The sequence below is a fragment of the Pempheris klunzingeri genome, chromosome 17, assembly GCF_042242105.1.
Source record: "Pempheris klunzingeri isolate RE-2024b chromosome 17, fPemKlu1.hap1, whole genome shotgun sequence".
NCBI classification, from domain to species: Eukaryota; Metazoa; Chordata; class Actinopteri; order Acropomatiformes; family Pempheridae; genus Pempheris; species Pempheris klunzingeri.
In genome coordinates, this window is record NC_092028.1 from 17456343 (window position 1) to 17478156 (window position 21814).

Sequence of the window (21814 nt, forward strand, 5' to 3'; positions counted from 1 at the left end):
AAATTCAAGTAGTGTACCACCCCATCATGTTTACTCCTATCAGTGATTCAAATAAAACATATTAAGGTCATTTAAATAAGACATATTAATCTGAATACTGCCTTAATGTGGCAAACAAATGCATGCACATAATAGGATACAAACATGGGAAAATATGAGTAACAGGGCCTTTTAAACCGCAGAGACGCCCCGGTCCTCCTCCTGCTATACGTCTGCGGGGCCATCGGCTCGGGGAGCGCAGGTATTTGAGACTGTGCAGCTGAGGAGGAAGGCGGCCCAGGACAGATCAGCATGATGCAGACTGACAGCTGTGTAATAAAGCTGGGCTCGGATAGACTTGTCCTGGAGCTGTTTCTCATCCTTTTCTATCTATTATCACTCAATGGTTGAAGTCAGGACACAGAAAAGCATAAACTGTCTGTGTTGATTCAGGTTTGCCTTTCTGCCGGCCTGCGTCATCGTCCTTTCCAAAAGCTGTTTTCTACTAATAATATGCCAGTATCGGTAAAGGTCGGCCTAAATTGTTATTTAGTAAAAAACAGTTAATCAAATCAGTCATTTGCAATTTCTGTAAAATATCCAGATCCTCTGTTTTCCTTTGAGCACTGGAAACAATGGACTCAATCAAGAAGTCTCATTATACATGAGATTTGCTGGCAAATTGAATAGTGAAATCCAGGTCAGAAGGAGTAGATGAACCGAGATTGCAAACACAGAATTGACGAGAAGGGTTAGGAAGACGAGCGGCTGGAGTGGAAGGCAATACGACAGCAAAAGGAGAGAGAGCTGAATTGGTGAGACACTTTAAAGGAGAAAGCAATGACAGCAACAAAGAGGAAAGATAAAAACAAAGATGGAAGAACAGCAGTGACATTGGAGAAAACATTTTGTGGAGCTGTGTCTCCTCTTCACATTCACACATTCACACACAAATGCTTCATTTTCCATCTCTGTGATTACATTTACACCATATGAAAAGTTTTCATTTGTTCTTCCCTCGTGCAGCCTGGATTGTATTTTCTTATGATCTCATTTTAAATTTGAACTTTTCTGCTAAATTACACAGCACATAATGAAGTAGAATGTAATTACAGGGTTAGTAATCATCAAGCATTGCAGTAAAATGAAACCTTTTGTTTCTTGATTCGGGAAACTGGATGCATTTGTTGAGGTAAAATATTTTAAATTTAATATCTAAAAATCTTTCTAAAAAAACATTTCTTCTCTGTGTTTTGTCTGTTTCTTCTTTATCAATAGTCTCCCACTGTGACTTTCTGGTTAGACATGCATGTAACCTGTAAAAAAAAAACATGCTGAAATTAAATAAATTTCAAAAAAATGAGCTGAAAAATATCTGATGGCTGTCTGCACCTTTTTTTCCCACACAGCGGATACAGTGCATATTCACCAACATCTAAAATAATCCTTCCCACATCTCTCTCTCTCTCTCTCTCTCTCTCTCTCTCTCTCTCTCTGAATGCTCTAGTCACCAAATGTTATGGCAAAGACAGTTAGCTCCATTAGCATACTTCACCTTGGCTTCATGGGGGAGTGAGTGTTTGCATGTCAAACATCAGTGTGGGTGGATTTACGGCCAAATGTACAATAGTCCAAAATTCACTCTTTTTTTTAGCTCCGGGTTTGGTCTCTACCAACTTAACTTTGTCAAATGGTTTTAAGAACGTCATTGATAAATTGTTACTATAAAAATATTGATTATTGCCGGTGATTCTGGGGAGAAACACTAAAAATGAACATACCTTTAGTTGGTTTTATCTATGACGTTATCACACCATTGCAATGACATTATGGTCATTAAGAATTAAGAGCTATGAGACAACATTCTACCTGTATACAGCTTAGGTGCATAATTTCAAATTCTACCATGATCAATGACAAGAAAGAGAAAAATGAAAGTGTACTTAATAATTGGTTCATTCACAGCAGTTAAACAGTCACATACAATTCAAGGCGTAGCTTTGCCCAAGGTCGGTTGGCATAGGAGATATTTTGATGTCGACAGATGCACAGCGGAGCTTAAAAGAGTGAAAACTCATCGGGGCTTACCCTAAAACCTGTAACTGCTGTGTTACATGATTCAGTTCACTGTGGGGACATAAGGACAAAAGTACACTTTGCAGAAAGAAACTCGAGTTTGTTTTCAGAGTTTACGGAAAGCACACAGAGACAGAGTTTACACCCAGCACATAAGGACAGCAGCCAGATCGAAATATACACGCTTGTTTGAGCACACTACTGAGGAAACCACAGTAGTAGACCCTTTTGTACAACACTTCAGAGACTTCAGAGACAGCTCACTGACATTCTGCTGCTGAAGCAGGAGTTTGCTCAGGTTAGACAAAGTAGCAGTGAATCACAGTGAGCAGCATTTAGACACTTGGTATCTATAAGAGTGTTACAGTGAGTGCAGTACCTTTACTGTGGTACTGCCATAGGCACAAAAGACTTATCCTAAATATTGTTTTTTTTTTCTCCAGAGGTACTAGGACCTATTTCTAACTATTTGCTCCCTCAAGCTCTGAGCGACAGGTGAGACGGTGATCAGCATTGAGAAGGTCACGTCTCTGATGAAATCCTTGATGTATCTTTGCTCTATAGGGCAACTTATCTTAGGATATGCTTCACGCTGGTGATGGAAAAGTAATTGAAAGCCTGACACCGAGATGTCCAAGGCTGCACTCCAAAGATGTGATGCGGTTTTCAGAGGAGGATCTGTTTCTGGGCGTGGTGCCGAAAACTGGACCTGATAAAAGTCCCCCAGGGTCTCTTTCCTCCAGGAGACAGAGACGATAAATCCTGCTATAATTATGCAGGCGAACCACCAAACCATGACATGCATAATGAGGAGAATACACACACCGAGATCATTTACACTCTTTAAATCACATGTGCACGTGCTTGTTCTTGCTTCAGTTTCATGAACTTAAAAAGATTATACAGACGCACAGATCCTGACGATAAAACTTTCCTCCTTTGATCATACGGCGATCCCTGACTGCTCAGCGATAAAAAGGACCAAACAAGCTGATGCACTCTCCATATGTATGAGGGGACAAAATGACAAAAGCATACTGCAACATTGCTTGAATACCAAGTACCAAAAAAAACAGGAGCAGAGCCGTTATTTGCCCCATCAGAGAAAAGTCAATCCTGCTTGGAAAGCTGTTCTGTGTGGGAATTGAAGATCCTTCACTTCTTCTAGGCACATTTCATTTTATATCAAGCTGTTATTTATCCAATAACTTACTGTTTATGTAATTTAGTAGAGTGTGTGTGATCTGGGACTAACACCAGAAGAAGATTGTGTTTACACTCTGGGGTGCACCTTCTCTGATATAATCGCTTCATAATCCCTGGGTTTTACCACCATGATTAACTGATAGCATACAGTGTTTGTGTGACCCCTTTAGCTTTCTCTGCATAAACTCACCTGGATAGTTAAAAAAAAAAAAAAAGATGACTAATCAGACCTTAATATGCATTCAATGTTAATATGTTTATTGCTCAGCGTTGAGGTTTTGTGCCTCATACACCAGGTTATGTGGATTTGATTCAAGCTATTTACTAAAAGCTGCTCTGCCTTGATTACCAGCTTTGTGGAGTGTTGCCAGTAAGAGCTTTCTAAATGAACATTAGCAAGGCTAATAATGAGTAGACCCAAACACACAAAAACACACATCCATCTGTGATGACTGATTACAGATCAAAGAGTCTCATGGATCCTGAATGTGTTGTCCCTCCATCCCAGCGGTGAGAAAACCTCAGTACTTAATAATACTGAAAAACAGTCTCATCTACACCTTTAGACTGACACAGCTGTGAATTATAACTGGTATAAAACTTTATTTTCATTGCCAAACAGCACTTCTAAACAAGAATTCTCCAAAAAGTGTATGTCCAGTGTATTATTATTGTAATATTTTAAAGCCTCCTCTCAACACGCTACGAAACCCTCATTTAATTTACGATCAGGTGTCTGAGTTGCATGTCGAGTACATGGATGTCAACAGCAAATGGGGACTGTGTCTTAATTTACAAGTAAATTCTTTGTAGTACAACAATCTCAAACCTGTACACAAGTGTGTGTGTGTGTGTGTGTGTGTGTGTGTGTGTGTGTGTGTGTGTGTGCATGCGTCTCACCGTGGGCGTCACGGTAGTAGGCATGAGTGACACTGCGGAACCGCTCCTGCCCAGCTGTGTCCCAGATCTGCAGAGAGTAAGAGAGGAAAGTAATCACCGAGTGAAGAGAGAAGTTTCTATCTTTTTAATAAGTCCTGTGTTTGCTCAGTCTTCCTGCTGGGGCTCATTGTGTCTCGTCTCCATTCCACAGGAGTAAATTGAATGGAAGTTTTCACAAAGGGTTATTGAACAGCCCGTTGTCTTGTGAATTCAGCCCTGAAAGAAATCGTTACTTAAAGCTGCATTCATTATTTCTTTTTAGTCACTTGGGGCAGCGCAGCAAGCTGTAAACACAACACTGATGTCAATATGTATGCAAACGGTTACCTGTGTACACATTAGCAGACAAGTCGTGTTGACTTCCATCTGATCAATGTCATGTTCAGTGTTTTCTCTTTTTAGCTCAGTCTTGATCTCAAACAACTCCCGAAGGAAATATCTGGCTCTTTAGCTGCTAAATGCTCTACTATGTTTACCAACCACAGACTGTATAAAAGAAGTGGACGTATCCTCCGTGTCTTAAACTGGCATTTTTTCTAATAGTCAGCAGGGGGCCACAGGCTGCAAAAAGAAGTCTGATTGTAAGGAAATCTATAAGAAAATGCACCTACTCAGTAAACATTTTCCTGGTGAGTTTATGGTCTCAGACAAGTTTACTTCAACACAGCATGATGTGCAGTTTGTATATTGTGGTCCCATTTAGAGTAAAATAGACTATAAAGCAGAGTATGCTTTAGAGAGGGACTAGCTTGTGACTAACCAGTCAGAAGTGGGTCATGCTGAAATCTAACCAATCAGATGCAGAGATCTTCGCAGAATTAATGTGACTTCTGGTTTTCGAAACCAAGATGCCGATGGTCAAAATGGGAGTCCACAAACCAAAGAGTGACGTCACTGTGGCACTGTGATTAGAATGGTGAGAGTGAACCAAAACACCTACGTTGCTGGCTGTAAAATCAAAACAGTCGCCTAAAAGATGCTGAAACACACTGTGGAGCTGAGGGGAACAAGATCAGGTGATAATTCTCTGTTTATCACTACAAGCAACCCTTTTCACACCACACACAGTCATTTGATCCACCATATTGATTAGGTTTAAGGTCATAGCGCATATTGCATTTATTTTTTTTTTCTCATCATTTCTAATTTGGAGCTCAGTCTGGGTCATGATATTGAATATTCACCCACTATGGTCGATACCTTTCGTCCTATTGTCCAACCTCAGTGGAATAAGCCTAATTAAGTCCTTCTTTTTCCCCATCAGGCAGCACTGTCTCTCATCACAATTTGGCTCCACTGGCAATTATATTTTCTTCTCTCCTTTGAGCAGACCTGTGCAGGTTGACTGCACCCCTCATTTGGTTTTTGTATGAGCGACAATCTTTTGATTCATTTGTGCACCTTTTCTTCTCCTCTTGCTTCTTCTTCTTCTTTCTCTCTGTCAGCTTTGATGTTGGCTCTGCCTCCTGATTGCCCCCTGGGGCGACCATCTCCCCAGGATCCAAATGGCAATAATGAAGAATGGCAATTACAGGAGGAAAAATAACCCTCTCTCTCTCTGTTTGTAGGATCCGGGCTGCTTTACAAACTGACTTTGAGCCAATTAACCCGAAATGAACACATCACAGAGCAAAGGACCACTCCACCAGCCTCTGTCAACCTCTAATTAAGATCATAAGGGATAATTCACATAATTACTTGCTCTGTTTGACAGAAATATCAAGCACACATCAATGCTGAGTTGTTCTGAATGTGCCAGTTCTCAAAAGAGTGAACGAAGTGTGGACTAGGGAAGAAAACTAATGGAAGGTATTCATGGAGATAGATAAAAACTAATTATCTTTGTATCAAGGTTATTGATTGTCCTCCCAAAATAAGGTCACTGATAGATCTTTACTTCACCTTGTATGATTAGGCACATGCATCAGATAAAGTAGGACCTGCTAAAGCTAGAATGGTTTTACTTGGTGACAGGTGGGGTTGGAAACCGGATCTGACAGGTGGCTATACAATTCTACGGGCGTTAGCGTCTGAATCCTATTTGGTTGACCTTTCCCTTAATGACACCTCTCACAGAAATTGCAGTTGTTTGATAATTGTCTGGATAAATTTAAGTTCTTACCTGGAGCTTCACCTTGACGCCATCAATGCTCAGGACTTTGTTCTGGAAATGAAAGTGAGAAATCATAAGTGACAGGGCCTAAATTTAAACACCTTTTTCCAACTAGCAGCAACTTTTTCCATGTATTGGAAGAAAGAACTTCAGGTGTGTGTGTGTGTGAGTGAGCGTCAGCTTGTGGTCAGACACCTGGCTGAGCAGTCTCTTCCTCTCATCTACCAGTCACACTCTCCTCTCCTCTCTCCATCAATATTGCATGCCTCCACCTCACTTTGGCCCCTTTTGATGAAGCCTCGCCTCTTTCCTCCAGAGGCTTAACCCCCCCCCCCCACACACACACACTGCTCTCCTCGCCTCCCTCCGTCTCTCCATCTTAGGGAGACATTCCTCTGATCCCGGCTTCGATCTGCTCCGCCACACAGCAGAGCAAAGGTTAAACAACCTGCCGTCAAATTCAATTCAATCTAAATGATGGCATAAGCTGGTTCAAGATAAAAATAACATGACTAAATGTAAAGTGGAGCTGCTCTTAAAGGAGAGCCCGAGAATAGGTCCTATTTTGACACACTTTGGTCTGAGAACGGGCAGCGAATGAGCTACAAAAGCTGTACTGTAATTCTTTGTGCCAGATCTAAATACGTCCACTAAAAGCGCTTGTTATTGCCACTGACAGGTGAAGTGTCTTGACAATATTACACAAGGGATTACTACAAGGATAGACCTGTAAGATCCTTTTTGTTTAACCAGAAACAGCTGCTATATCCCTCGGTTCAGAGCCACCTGACTCCACTGACAAAAAGTGTAATTTTACACGGGAGTTGCTGGTCTAGTGCTGTCTTGACCAGTTATTTTACATGTGTTATTGAGTGCATTTAGTGTTTTAAGGAATTAAATAACTGCTTTTGTCAATGGCATCTGGTGGGTTTGAACAAAAAGGATTTTTACAGGTCCTTCTCTGTAGGGATCCTCTCCGTTATATTGATGGACTCTTTGAATTACAATCTGAGCCTGTCAGTGGCAAAAACAAACATTTTTAGTAGATGTACTTCTACTAGGTGCAGTTGCCCTGAAGGATTACGTTGTAGCCATTGCAGCCTGTTCTCGGCTGCCAGTGGAGGTGATCTTTCATATCTACTAGTAATTTCAAACCTAAAATATGTAAAAAATTTAATCTTTTAATCTAAAAACTCAGTCGTATTTACGAAACATTACAGCACATATTGAACCGACTTGTCTTTGTTGCAATTTGCACACTGACCTATGACAAGAAGTGTCTCAGGCAGATTAATCCATTTTGATGTGTGGACCTGCTTTGTGCCTTCTGCCCCTCAGCTCATTGATCAACATCACTTCTGCTCCAGCAACTGGAGCAGCATTACGTCTTATTGATCTATACTACAAGACAATGCCTCCACACCTTTCCAACTTTGTGTAGGAAATTAGGGCTGCAGCTAATGATTATTTTCATTTTTGATCTGCAGATTATTTTCTTGATGACATAATTAATCAATTTGCTTATAGAATAGTAGTGATCTTTTTTATTTTCCCTAAGATTAATGTGGTCTCTTTCAAATTCTTTCTGTCTCAGTCCAAAACCCGGTGATATTCAGTTCATCATGTATAGCAAACAAAAGTAAATCCTCACATCTGAGAAGCAGGACTGAGAGGCTGATTGGCATTTTTGCTTGAACAAAACTAAAAGTTTACAGTGATGCTAGCAACTCTGTGAGGTTGTACTTAGGCACAGCAGCTGACAAGCACCAACATGGAAAATGTTAACCATCTATATCGTTAGCATGTTAGCATACTAACATTTGCTAATTAGCACTAAACAGCAAGTAAAGTGGAAGCTGGTGGAAATGTGGTCAGTTTTTCAGGCATTTGTCATAAAACAAAGTACTGCATAAACAGAAATTTGGACCTGATGATGATGGTATTAGGTGACCCTAATACCAATGACCATCCTGAGGGCAAACATGCATGTCTGCACCAAATCTCACAGCAATCTATCCAGTCGTTGCTAACCTAGTGGTGTCACTACAGAAAAAGTCAGAGGATCAAAGTCAGTAAATTTATTAACTGTTAATTGTTGCCTTCATTTTCTGTAATTAACTAATCATTTGTGTTCTAGAGAACGTGCATATAAAATGACTGCTCTGAAGAAAAGACGTTGCACATTGAACATCGTGAATGCAGGCAGATTTTTATATTCTATATTTTACCTCAACACATCCACTTCCCCACATGCATTCCCATTTTCTGTGAGCTAGCGACTGCTGTAGAAAAGAGGAGGTCAAGATGTTCTTCAGTGACCCACATGTAGGCCTCCCGGTACGCCAGTGTGGATTACATCACCTGGTGCCACAGCAACGCACAAAAGCCACCCCCATCATCATCCCCTCAAAGTTGTTCCTGAGAGTTGCTGCTAACCTTCTAATTCCTCCCCCCGATCCCCAAGGAAAAACAGAAGATATTCAGCCCCGACAAGATGCTGCTAATCTGCCAGCAGAGCACTTAGAAATGGATACGCTCTTTGTTGACATGTTTGGTTGATTTACCTCCCCGAGAGTCACAAAGGAGGAATCTCATACATATTCACAGGCAAGCCAAGCTGCAAGCTAGTTTAAGTGTGCTATGATAGGAATCAGAGTCTCAAAAGACTTTATCCCTGTTGTTGTTGTCACTAAAAACAACCCACAATGTGCTTGGAGGCTTCATAAATATTTAGTGACCCAAAAAAAAAAAAAAAGAGGCTCATGAGAGCATCGTGGTGAGGATTTTGGATGGTTAGTCAGGCTTGATTGCACTAATAATTTTGTTGAATTTGTTAAGAGGAGATACTTGAAGTCAGCCTGAACAGGACAAAATAACAGAATTAATAAGCACTTAAGAGTGTGGAATGAGCTTGAAAAAGTATCCAAGCATCTTATATAACTAGATCTACTGCAGTGTGTCAGGGAATTAAGGTATTGCAGATTACAGCCTGTCAATCACACTTCCAGCAACACTGTCTCCACTTTGCTTTCGAGACTTTCGAAGCTTCAACATCTTACAAGCTGATGCAGCTCTTCTCTGTGCAGTTACAGTTTACTCACAATTTAAAAAGAGGCACAGCAGAGAAGCTTGCACCACTTTCAGGTCAATTTCAATCCCAGAGCTCCAAACAGAACATTTCTTCAAATACAACCTGCTCTACTTACCAGCCAGACACTGGGTGTTAGCCATTTAATGCCTATCCTTCTCCCTGGGTAGACAAGTAAGGAGGTACAGTCAGTACTGAATGACTGTAACAGCACTTCACAGGGATCATAAATTACAAATGTATGAGGAGCTTTTAGAGGGGCCCGTGAAGTGTGAGTTGCTAAAACTTTAATGGCAGCGACGTGAGGCAAAGAACAGGAGCACGATGGCCACAAAATGTTGTGTATGGGACAAATTCACAGTATTGATAACAGTAATGAGGAAGAGGAAATATGGCACCGTTGCTCAGTGTCTGGCTGAGGGCTCAGTGATGCATGAGGCTGCCCGGCCTCAAAGCATACGCCAGAAACCAAAGCAATGGGGGAAATAAGCTAAGGAACTGAGGGAAGGGATATACACAGAGGCAGGGCTCTGCTCTGCAGTCTATTCAACTCCCAGCTGTCAAGATTTCTAAGTCATGCTGACACAGACATATGCACGCACACACTGACACACACACACGAATACTGTACCGACAAGCATTCAACGCCCTCCCTGCCTACAGAACAGCACTCATTTCATCAGCTGGTTATGGATACAATCTTATATTGCAGCTAATGTATTTCTAAATATAGCATTTCACAATAAAGTAGATTTTCTAACATGCAATCTCATTCTAGCCAGTTTTTGCTTCTGTCTTTTGCTTCTTCAGCCCAAATTCAGATCATAATTAGCTCACTAATGTATATTCACGCCTCAGCATCAAGTGTACTTATAATTAGATGTAAGGAAATTGAATAAGGTCAAGAAAACATCCTAAAATACTGTATTTACCAGATGGGCAATAATTGTCACACCTGTTGGTGAGCAGCTTACAACCTGGAATCATAAAGCTTATGGTCACATGTGGTCCATCAGCATTATGGTCAGACACAATGTGTGAACTGGAAGCTTTATAATGTGATGACAATGTCTCCTCTCCTCTCCTCTCCTCTCCTCTCCTCTCCTCTCCTCTCCTCTCCTCTCCTCTCCTCTCCTCTCCTCGTCAGCATTTTCAAACCACAAGACACTCTTTCACAAATACTTTCATTAGGATGCACTGAATCTTCTCCTGGAGACAGAGTTAGCATAATAAATCACATTACACCAGACACACGTGTAATACAACCTATACACACTATGGGATTTATTCAGTGACCGGCTACACTTGCTGACGCTAGCTCCTGTGGTAATAATGGTGAGAATTGAAAGTTATAAAAATGAATGAAATACATTCAATAAAAATACTTATTAGTGTAATGCTTTTACATTTATTTTTACCTCCTGTTCCTCAATGTGTTTAAAATACAGGCAATGTATTATATATTACTATATGATATAGCATACCAGTAGAACTCAATGTTAATTGATTCATCAACCTTATTTCAGGAATTCTGGGAGGATATGCAGGGATAAGATGGAATGTTTTGCTTTGTCAGTCACATCTCTGACTGACAAAGCAAAGTCTGCTTCCCCAAAACACTTCTGACTGTGCGGCGTAATAGCCAGAACCTTCCTGTTATTGACTTTCTCACTTGAGTGACCTGCTGAAGTTGAAAACAGAGACTAATTGAAAGAGCAGTGGGCCTTGGGGCTCTTTTACAAACACAACTGCACTGCTGCAAAAACCGAAAGCTTCCTCACTCACTTGTCAGACCACTGCACTGGAGTCTGGGAAAGATCCGGTCCAAGATCTTCTTTACGTTGCAACATCATCTGCCATTTATACCACTGGTTAATATGCACACACATGCTGGCATACAATCCATGTAGAAGACCTTTTTACCATGAACCTCGTGGCATTGTGTTATCTTATTATTCGCCTGGCTAACTTTGCAGAATTTGTTTTCTAAGAGGCAAGGTTAATGATTTACCTGGATCGCTTTGTTCTTTCTAAACATCAGTACATGTTTCAGATTAAAGCTGCCTCCTGGCAAAAGCCACTGGTTTGTATTTGATCTTTTACCTGTAACCTGTAGCAACACCCTCACACTGATGCGAACACTTGCTGTGATCCAAAAGCCCAAAAGGCACAAACACACACAGCATTTTGTGATGCTGCATCACAGATCCATTATTCAACTGAATTCTGTGAGGGGGAGCCTCGACCTCTCTGAAGCTCTTCCCCAGGATCTTTTCAGTGACGTGATACAAATCAAATGGCAGCACAACGGCCCAGTGTATGGTTGTGTGTTTGCCGTGACCGTGTGTGGTGGTGAATAATCCTCTGTGGCTGATTCACACTACAAAGCAGGCTGCGGGGCAAGCTGTTGGCTGCAACTCCAACATTTCTTGTCTGTCTTTCAAAATTCATGAACATCTTTTCTTCCGTTTTCCTCCCGTGGCATTCAGACATGAATATATGAACACACATGCAGCACACAGCGTGGTTCACACTGTAAACACACACACACACACACACACAGCCACTATAAGCATGGCCAAATTGAAAATGCATCCTCCTCTCTCTTCTCTGCCCTCTCATTTTTCTGAGATAAGCACTTTTATTTATTTTGGTCCAGTATCATCACAGACTTCTCCAAAGAAGATCTGCCAACACATATGTTGCTCAGATTTATTACAGTTTTTCTCTGCTGAGACACATTTCCTGAAATCATGCACCGCTTTCTCGAAACTATAAAGACATAAAGACCACACTGACCTGTACAAACCCAAAAGACTTAAAACACTCTTATCCAAAAGCATGTTTTCTTCCATCCAAACCAAATGCTGCCCTCAGACGGCACACGAAAAACAAATACAGACTGGAAGGACTAATGGTGACACTGATTCAAAACACATACACAAAAATTAAACAAATCAATCAATTCATCACGATCTGTGTAATCTGTACATATCCAGAAATATTCTATAAATAATCTATAAAAACACTGCAAGAACATTCGAGAAAAACAGACCACTTCGTCTTCATCACCTTCATCACCTTGCTGTGTTCTAGGCCGGCCACAGACGTTACTGTAATGCCCCGACATGCACATTACAGAGAGTTTGAGTGAATTGAGTGTTACTGACTTCAGGCTGTGATGACTGTACTGAGTGCTAATGTGTACGTTAAAAATGGTACCATGGAGCGTTTAGATCACTTTGGAGCAGCTTGTTTTTCAGAGCGGGTCCCGTTCTGCTACGTCTCGTGGACAAGCACGTGTAACACTGAATGTAAACATGACTTCCGTTTGTTTACAAGAAAACTCCATATGGCACCTCGAGCGAGCACATTGTGTAGCCTGTGAGGTGCGAAGGGAGTTGAGTTATGTCTTTTTTTGGTAGCTGAATGAAGTGAATGAAAGTTACTATTATCGTTAAAAGTGCAGCCGAGAAAGTTTGTGAGATGATAATAGAATACACAACTTAGATATGAGAGGAGATTCATTGGCTCAGTGGACACATTAACTGCTTCATAACGTCAGGCTTTAGGTAAGTTTCATTATTATTTTGAAAGAAAGTGTCCAAATCTATGATCTCCATAGAATTTTCTACATTTCATCCACCTGTTCTGCTTCACATCTTTGTTTCTCTGCACAGGAATCTCTGTTGAAACAGTGTCCATCTCTCCTTGCTGTTTGTTTCTTAACCATTTCCATCTGTCATCAGCTTCCATACTTCAGCAAATTCACTTCCCACCGCTTTCATGCCGCGGTTAAATATTCATGGTGCTCCTCAGGACTCGCTTCTCTAGATCCCAGTGACATTAGGGCAGCAGGTGGCAAAGCTGTTAATGTTAATTACAAACACCTCCCTAGGCAGAAGGGACCCCCCCCACTCCCAATACACACACACACACACACACACACACACACACACGTGCATATACACACTCATTTGGGCAAACAGTCATTCAAATGACTGAATGCTTGACAAATCTAATTTAGTAAAGGTTGGGTTTTATATAGCAACACAACAGAGCAGTAATTATAGAACAAGACACACAGAAACAATTACTTATATCCAGCAAAATGGCTTTAAGTTAAGGCCATACATATAAATACACATGCATAGAGTGAAGTATTGAGTTTTGTGCCTCTGACTTTCACTGTTGCTCGTATTTCCTCTTAATTCAACTCATTTCTCAAGTATTAAAAACATTACAGCCACATGATGGCATGGATCAAGCTTGGCACTTCACTGTGATTGCACCCACTCAGAGAAGGCAGGCAGACAGGCTGGCAGGCGGGAGAGTGGATAAAGGAGAAATCAGTCAGCCATCCCTCCGCTAACTACAAAAATAAAAAAAGCATACAGAAGCGGGAAACAAGTGACAGACAGATGCATAAAGGCCGTCACGAGTGACATGAACAATGACAGAGGAAGTATCGGAAGGGGAGCGGAAGCTTTCAGAGAAGAAGATGTAATCGTAGAGTCACAGCTTGATTTTTATGATGGGTCCGTTATCGTTCCTCTCACATGCCAGAGCTGCCTCTCTCCCTGCTGTCGGATTTTTCATCTCTTTTCATTATTTGCTCTCTGAAAATGTGCATACAGACACCAACAGAATCCTAATTGTATAATTGTTTAACTTCCCCAAATCCTTCCAAGGACCAAATATAAAGACTTAAATAAGTGGAGTCAATTTTTATTGCCCGATGGGGAGACATTTGGTGTTAGGCGAAGGTATAGACTCACTAAAAAGTGAACAGGAACTTAAGAGTTAGTGGTCAGGAATCTTGATATATTCCACCACATTTTAAAGTGCAGTGTTGAAATTCTGTATAGACATAAATAACTTACTAAAGCTCTAAAATGTAGGAAATTTACAGAAAGACTGCAGGCCCAATATCTGCAGGCAAACACAGAAATGGTCAGTCACACCTTTTCTGTGGCCTCAGCATCAGAAACTCTCCAATATAAATGATGCCTCTGTCTATAGCTGAAGGGACTAAAACGCATAACTCCATCAGCATCCTCAAAATGGTCAAAGCAATCACCTCCACCTCTCTGCTCCTGTCCTCAGCCTCATTTTGACTCATGCTGATCTACAATGTTGAGAAAAATGGCGCTGCACAATCAGCTTTATTTTTGCACAAAAGGAAAACCGACTGCTGGGTTCATAACAATACTGTAGCGAATTAGAATCAAAAGTACGCAAATACACTCGTACCAAAGTGCATCTAATTTTTGCTTCCAACTGTGTCGCCGTAATTGCATGATGACTAACATCCACTTGTTGCATGACTCACTCTCTCAAAAACCTGCTGTCTGAGGATGACAACCTCATGTTCCTCTGAACAAAGAGACACTCAGCCACTAAACAGACACTTCAAAATGCAGTTTATAATGATGCACTCTAAACAGTCTCAAACATCAAACGTCAGCTGGTCGTCATGTTGGTCGACTGAATACAGAAGTCAAAAGCAACCCACAGTGGACACACACACACACACACGCACTCACACACGTCAAGTCTTTTCCAGTCAGAGATGAAAGTGATTCATATCACGCCTCTCTTAATAAAATCTATTACAGTGTGCCATCACTAAGGATGGACGTGCTCATGAGTCAATGGTGCAAAGGATAATGGTTTACTCACCCTGCATTAGTGTATCTGTGTATGCATGGTGTGTGTTGTGTGTGTGTGTGGTGTGTGTGTCTGAGTCATATCTGCTCCATATTAGGAATATAAAATTATTATTTTCATTAACGATTAACTTGACAATTATTTTAATTTACCAGTGGTGGGAGAAGTATTTACATCCTCAAAGGGGATATATTGGGAATATTTTCAGGTTCATTATACAATAATAAACCTGCAGCAAACAGCAAACTAACATAAAACATGGCAAAACCTACAGCCTCCGACTCCGAAGTTGGGTCACAGACAGCTGGTATCGATCCGTCCTTGAGCTTGGACTGTTTAAAGCCTTTGTTAAGAGAGCAGAACCATTTAAGATAAGCTCACACATACATGACAGTCATGTTTGGCAGTTGCTGTGAGGACATTTCCATCACACGATCAAAAATGAAACAGATCTGCCGGGTCTTCACTCCAGTGATGAAAGAAAGTGAGAGATCCATAGCTGCTTTAACTATTGTACCCGAGTAAATGTCCTTAGATCATTTCCACCACTGCATTTTAATAAAATAAGGCAGTGAAACAAAGACAAGCAGCTGTGAGAACCTGGAAACATCAATTATTGCATTTACTTTGCTTGAGAAATTATCAAACGATTAATCCATTGAAAGATAATTGTGAGATTCATTTTCTCTCAATCAATTAATGGGCTAATTGTCGCAGCTCTATTCCACACACGAACACACCTCAGTTATGTGTGCTCAGTTTCCTGTTTGCAGTTTATTTTCTAATCCTTTTTCTGACTCTTTACATTGGAGCGAATAACTTCTGAGTTTTACAGAGAAGCTGCCTGCGTTTGAACACAAAGCTTGCATCCCAAAAACATGGTGAGAGACAGACAGTGCCAGTTTTCAGGAACATTATTTGCCAACAGTGATGTAAGAGAGGCAGCCAGCGATGTGTGGCTACAGTCAGAGGAGAGAGACAGAGAGGGATAACAAGAGCTGCCTGCCTCGATCTCTGCTGCTTCATTAACAGTTGCCACATCTGTTGAGCATTGTTATCAGTGTGCGTTTGTATATTGTGTGTGTGTGTGTGCCACTGACAGCCAGTGATGTGCCGCTGAATGTGTGACTGAATGGAATTGAACGGAAACCGCACCAGTATCTCACTTCATGATTTAACACAAGCAAGGCTGCCATCAATAATCTATTGACAGAAAAATTCATATTTCATAGGGGACTTTTATTGTTTAATGTCATCACATAGCAGATACACTTCTGCACACACATACACACAGCTTGAATGTACATCTACTCCCTCCCAGTGCGTTTTCCCCACAATAACCTCATCTCCCCAGAAAGATGAGCAAAATGAAATCATTCTCTTCCTCATCCTTGTCCGACTGTGGGCTCAGCTTAGATCAGAGAATTGACTGTCTCGCACATTTTCAGCCCATTTAGCGGCAAAGCTGTTATCAATGCTATTGACCACCCAGTGAGGGTTCAGTCTTCCAGTGCAGCCACGAAACGCTGATTACCGGGAGGGTGACCATACCACAGAAAATACAACCTTTGTGTCTGGTGGGATGATGGGCTCGGCATTAAGGCGGTCAGAGGTCAGGCAAGAAATCACTTTTTACAGCTTTAATTTCAGGGGGTTTGACAAAGAACATCAACAATCTTGGAGCAGTCGGATACAGATTTGAACACAGATATTTGTTGCCTTCTTGAACATTAAACTGATCACTTCCTGTGTAGATTTTACACAGGAAGAGGGAACTTCATGAAACCTGGTTTTAAAGCCCTAAAGAACTTTTGACCAAACATACAAAATAAATGGGAATTTTACAGTTAAAAAATAAACTTGTCAGTGTGGTGGATATAATGGAGACTATTTTTGTATGACCTAAAACCTAGTTTGGTTATTTACAGCGCTGTATTGCTGCTTATTAACCAACATAAACTCAGATACTGATACATCATCTACAGTAAACTAATACTGGCTGATGTATTTACATGTCTGATTTTTCATCTTTTTTAAGCAAACATTCTCTGGTTTCAGCTTCTCAGATGTGGGGATTTTCTGTTCCTGTCAGATTTATTTAATATCTATGTCATAGGATGTTGTGTATCAAAACAAAATATCACAAAACAAGATATCTGAAGATGTCACAGAGGACTCAAACACACTCAGTGGGTGTGTGGCTGAGGACCCTGGGAAGTGTAGTGCCAAGTGTCAAGTTGTTCAGATGAGCGGTTCTCGATAAAACACATGTTCCTAAAGGCCACTGGACAATTATGTGTGATGAACTAAAACCTGGCAGTAATATTGGCACTGCTAATGAATTGATCAGGCTATACTGGATACACAGCTTACACACTGTAGGCTGAATTACTAGTGCCTAACATCAACTGCAAATCTTTATTAACATGGAGAAAATGGAGAATTCACAAGTGAAAGTCCCTCCAATGGGTCATTAAATGAGGGAGTCTAGGTAGAGTCACTCAGTAGAATGCAGATGTCCGCCAAATCATCTCTGCTATACCCAACCATGAAATTGCGTTGAAAATAAGAGATTCAGGGATTTACTCATTCTGGATATGGAATTAATCCGCAGATGTTTCAGTTCAAAATGAGACTAAACTTCATGTCAGTTTTTGAGCCACGACAAAGGCTAAAATGTGGCCTGCAACAGACTAGGTAATGCTCGTTAGCCCATGCCGTAAATGCCTTTTGCTCTGTGATTTCAAACTGAACATTCCCCACAAGCTGGTTACGAGGAATGAGCAGTCAGCAGTCTGCTACGGAATAGAACAATCAATGAAATGGGTTTAAAAAAAAAAAAAAAAAAGTGGATTGCCACAACCATGAGAGGTCGTTTAGGAAATAGGCATTAATGTGCAGAAAAGAATTAGGCTAACTGGTCCAGTATCTTGAGATATTACCCACAGACAGATACACACACATGACCAGACTCAAGATCCACTCCAAGCTCACACGTGACGGAAATAATCAAAATCTCTTCCATGCATATCATATATGCTTTAAGGTGACAGGGTTCATCATTATAGCATGATATATGCAGAAATATTCTGAACACCTTCAACTACTCATTATATTTCCAAAGACGTGTGCCATGGGTTGTAAGTGTGTATCGGTGAGTGCTGTTCATTTGCTAACTTCATGGTCTCCTCCTCTGGTTATTAGACTGTAAGATTTACGGCTGATTCAGCCCCTCTGCGACTCGATTAACCCCTCCTGCCATTTCTCTGCTGCTGCCTGCGTTTCATCTCCTTGCTCTTTGCTCTGGCAGGTGGAGCACACCCATCCTCGCTGCCACGGGAATCGGGACAATCTTGAGTATTGCCAGCGTAATAAGACTAGACTTATTTGAATTATTCAACAGTCTGTTCTGGTCATAGATGGATAATTGGATCAATTATAAAATCAGGTTTGTTGATGGCTGACGAAACAAACTGCACTGAGCAGTTCATCCAAGATGATGAAGGTCAATAGACACATATGTGACTAGAATGCTTCTGTAGCTGCTGTATCAGCTTTAGACTTAAATAGAGATTCAGGCCTCTATACTGTGAAAAAAATAAGTCCACGATAAGTGAATTCAGACCAGGTTCTGTCTTTTGGTAAAAAGAAACCCTCCTATCTGTGTTACTTGGCTTTGATCCTGGGTAATTAGGATGAGAGTGAGCATGTTGCCCGTGTTGTCTTGCCCAGGGCAGAAGAGGGTGAAGATGGAAGATTTTTACATTCATTTTTAATGCCTCTTTCAGGTTAATAGCGCTAATGTTCTTAAATGCAGGAGCACAGTGCTGCAATGCATCCCCACGTCAAGTTATCTTAAAATCAGGCAATTTTGCAGTTGCCTGATTCATAGCCCCCACCCCCACATACATACTAAGTACACCCAAAAATAACATCAAGAGAAAGTGAAATCTGAATCAGTGGGGCCATCTGTTGTGACTGAAAGTCTCCCGATTTGCTTAAAATTGGAAACTTCTACACCCTACAACTCCAGTCTGCAAGGTGTGAAACATCGGGTCTAACTCATGACACGCATGGGTCAAAGTGCCATGAGTGTACAGCAGAACATGAGGGGTGGCATTGTGGTGGAGAGTGGAGGGGAGATTTACAGGGTAATGCAGCGCAAGTGTTGATATGTTTTTGATTAATGAGTAAGATAAGAAGTTATTTAACACACATTTACTAAAATCATTTTATATTCTGTGGCTTTCTGTACTTTTATTATTTTCCTCATACTTTGGTTTATGTCTGTATGTTGTTCTAAAGCACTTTGTAGCTAGTTTTTGAAGTGTTATGCGTGTCATGTATAATAAAAGGTATTTTCTATCCAATTTCGATATTTTCTTATTATCATCATTATTGTTCACGTTTTTTTTTTCTTTTTTTAAATTGTACTTTTCTTTGACAATAACTTGTTGATCCACATCGATGAACTTGAATGTGTGTACAAATTTCATGGCAATCCATCCAATATTTCACTCCAAACCACAAATTTGAGCCTCTGGATGGCATCAGGATTCATCATCTGTGGATGTCTGTACAGAATTTAATGGAAATCCATTTAAAAGTTGTTGAAAATATCTTCTGGACTGAATCATCCTATCCCATAGAGCCAGCTGCTAACACGGCTAAAAACAACAAGCCTTACCCCAGAGTCTGATATGTTGCCTCCATCACACATTATACAATGATGACCTCAAGCTCATCCTTTATAGCTGCAGCTCACAAAAAGACATCTCTCCTACAGTAGCGCTGTAAAGGTAAGTCATTAAGATAAAAGGTCCTGTGCACGATACAGACTACACGCAGGGTTAGAGGAATTAGTATGCCGGGTTTTATTCATGTCTCTTAAACCTGTCGGGAACATTTTATGAACCACTCCTTGACAGAGTGCTCGAAGTAAATCATTGCAGTGTTGCAGTCTTGTGACGTTTCATCAGTTCAGTCTATGAATATAACGGTCTATTCATCCTCAGGGGACAAATGATCTGTGACTCGCTCATTGGGATTTTTTTAAAATATTGTGGTGGACATAACATGCCAATATGAGTTGATCTATGATCATTTTGTTCACACGTCAGGCAAGAAAAAGGGCAGGAACTGTCGCTGAGGTCAAGGGTGGTCATGCATCTCAACAAGAGAGGTGTCAAGTGGATTCACACACATGGTAATGTGCGTGATTCACACACATGGTAATGTGCAGAGGGACAAAAGAAAAGCTGCTTTTCTGCTTGTACTTACAATAATAAGCAGGTTGAGTGTTAAAAAGTAACCTTAAAACTGTGGGCAGCTGCAGAGAAAACTGAAAGCTGAGGCTAATAGGAATGTCAATAATTGTTACAAACAACAAAGTTATTTCAATTCATCCTTAGAGGAACATGAATGGCTGCACCAAATTTTACAATCCATCCAATAGTAGATGAATTCACTCAAAACCACAAATGTCAACCTCATGGAGGCACCGAATGTCTAGAATATCAAACATTTTGTGCCAACCCATCATGGAAATGTGGAGATATTTCACAGTGTAAGTGAAAACTGTGACTTGCTGGTGGCCCTACAGGAAACGTCAAAGGATCAGAGTCGGTTGGATTCATCCTCTGGGAAACATGAACGTCTGAACGACATTTCATGACAACCTACGTAATGGTTGTTGAAATATTTCACTCTGGAACAAAGTGGTGTACCGTCTAACAGAATGACTTTGCCATTCCTACAGGCTAAAAAAAAGGAAAGAAAAAGAAGTTTGATGATGCATCTTCACAGGCGTCATTCAAGTTCTGTCTTTCCAAGTCAAACAAGCCATTTCTTTTAGGGTGCAGAGAGGTGAAATGTGTGGTTGCATAAGAGGTCTGTCACTCGGGGTGCAGCAGACATAACTGACAGCCGGGAGCAGCTCCCTGTTCTCTCAGTAGGTGAGAAGTGCTGCTCTTCTCCCCACTACTGCACTTACGTCAACTGAGGGATTGAAGGATTACTTCCCTCCGCTGTCATGATGGGAGGTAGATTGTGAAGAGGTAAAGCGGAAGAAAGGTTATTTTTCTGCCACATCAGAAACAAGAGGGAGGCTTGTTGGAGTATTGTGCACATACAGTATATTGTATAATTATGGAGGCCTATAAGGGACTACACTCAGACATGTGTTAAATAGTGTTATTATTATTATTATCGTTTATATAGCACTTCAATAACAGTTATAAAGTGCTTCACAGATCGGAATAAATTAAATAGAATACATAAACCAGCAGCAGTTAACAGCAATTAAAATACAATATAAAAACAGAAACATAAAAACAAAATTGCAGGACAAATAAAACCAATAGGAGTTATAAAAATGTCGCTTGTACAAGTGAGTTTTTAAAAGTTTTTTTAAAAGTTTTTTTAAAAACTGGAACTGACCCAGCTGACCTGAAAGAGAGGGGGAGGAGCTTCCATCGAGTTGGAGCTAAAATGGAAAAAGCACCCCCTTAGTTTTGCTCCTGGACCTGTCCTGGAGTGTTGTGTTATGGGTAATAAAACAGCGCAGCAATTAATCGTACGCCATTAAGGTTATAATGTCAGGATGCTGACTGCATTAATAAAAGTCATTAAATAAAAGTATAGAAAAAAAACATATCAAACAATATGCACAATGGAAAATGGATACTGGTCCCCCGGTGGGTCAGTGGGTTTGAGAGATAGCAGATTTTGTAGCCTTATATGAC

General features: G+C 40.7%; 1 protein-coding gene across 1 annotated transcript in view; it reads right to left on the reverse strand.

Moving 5' to 3' along the window:
• LOC139217007 (ras-related protein Rab-26-like) overlaps positions 1 to 21814 on the reverse strand; it is a 47735-nt gene that overhangs the window by 19821 nt on the left and 6100 nt on the right. Inside the window, exons 3-4 of the mRNA XM_070848266.1 lie at positions 6323 to 6364; positions 4162 to 4228 (exon numbers count right to left, since the gene is read on the reverse strand). Of these exons, the coding sequence (XP_070704367.1) occupies positions 4162 to 4228; positions 6323 to 6364 (109 nt within the window). The remainder of the gene's footprint in view (positions 1 to 4161; positions 4229 to 6322; positions 6365 to 21814) is intronic.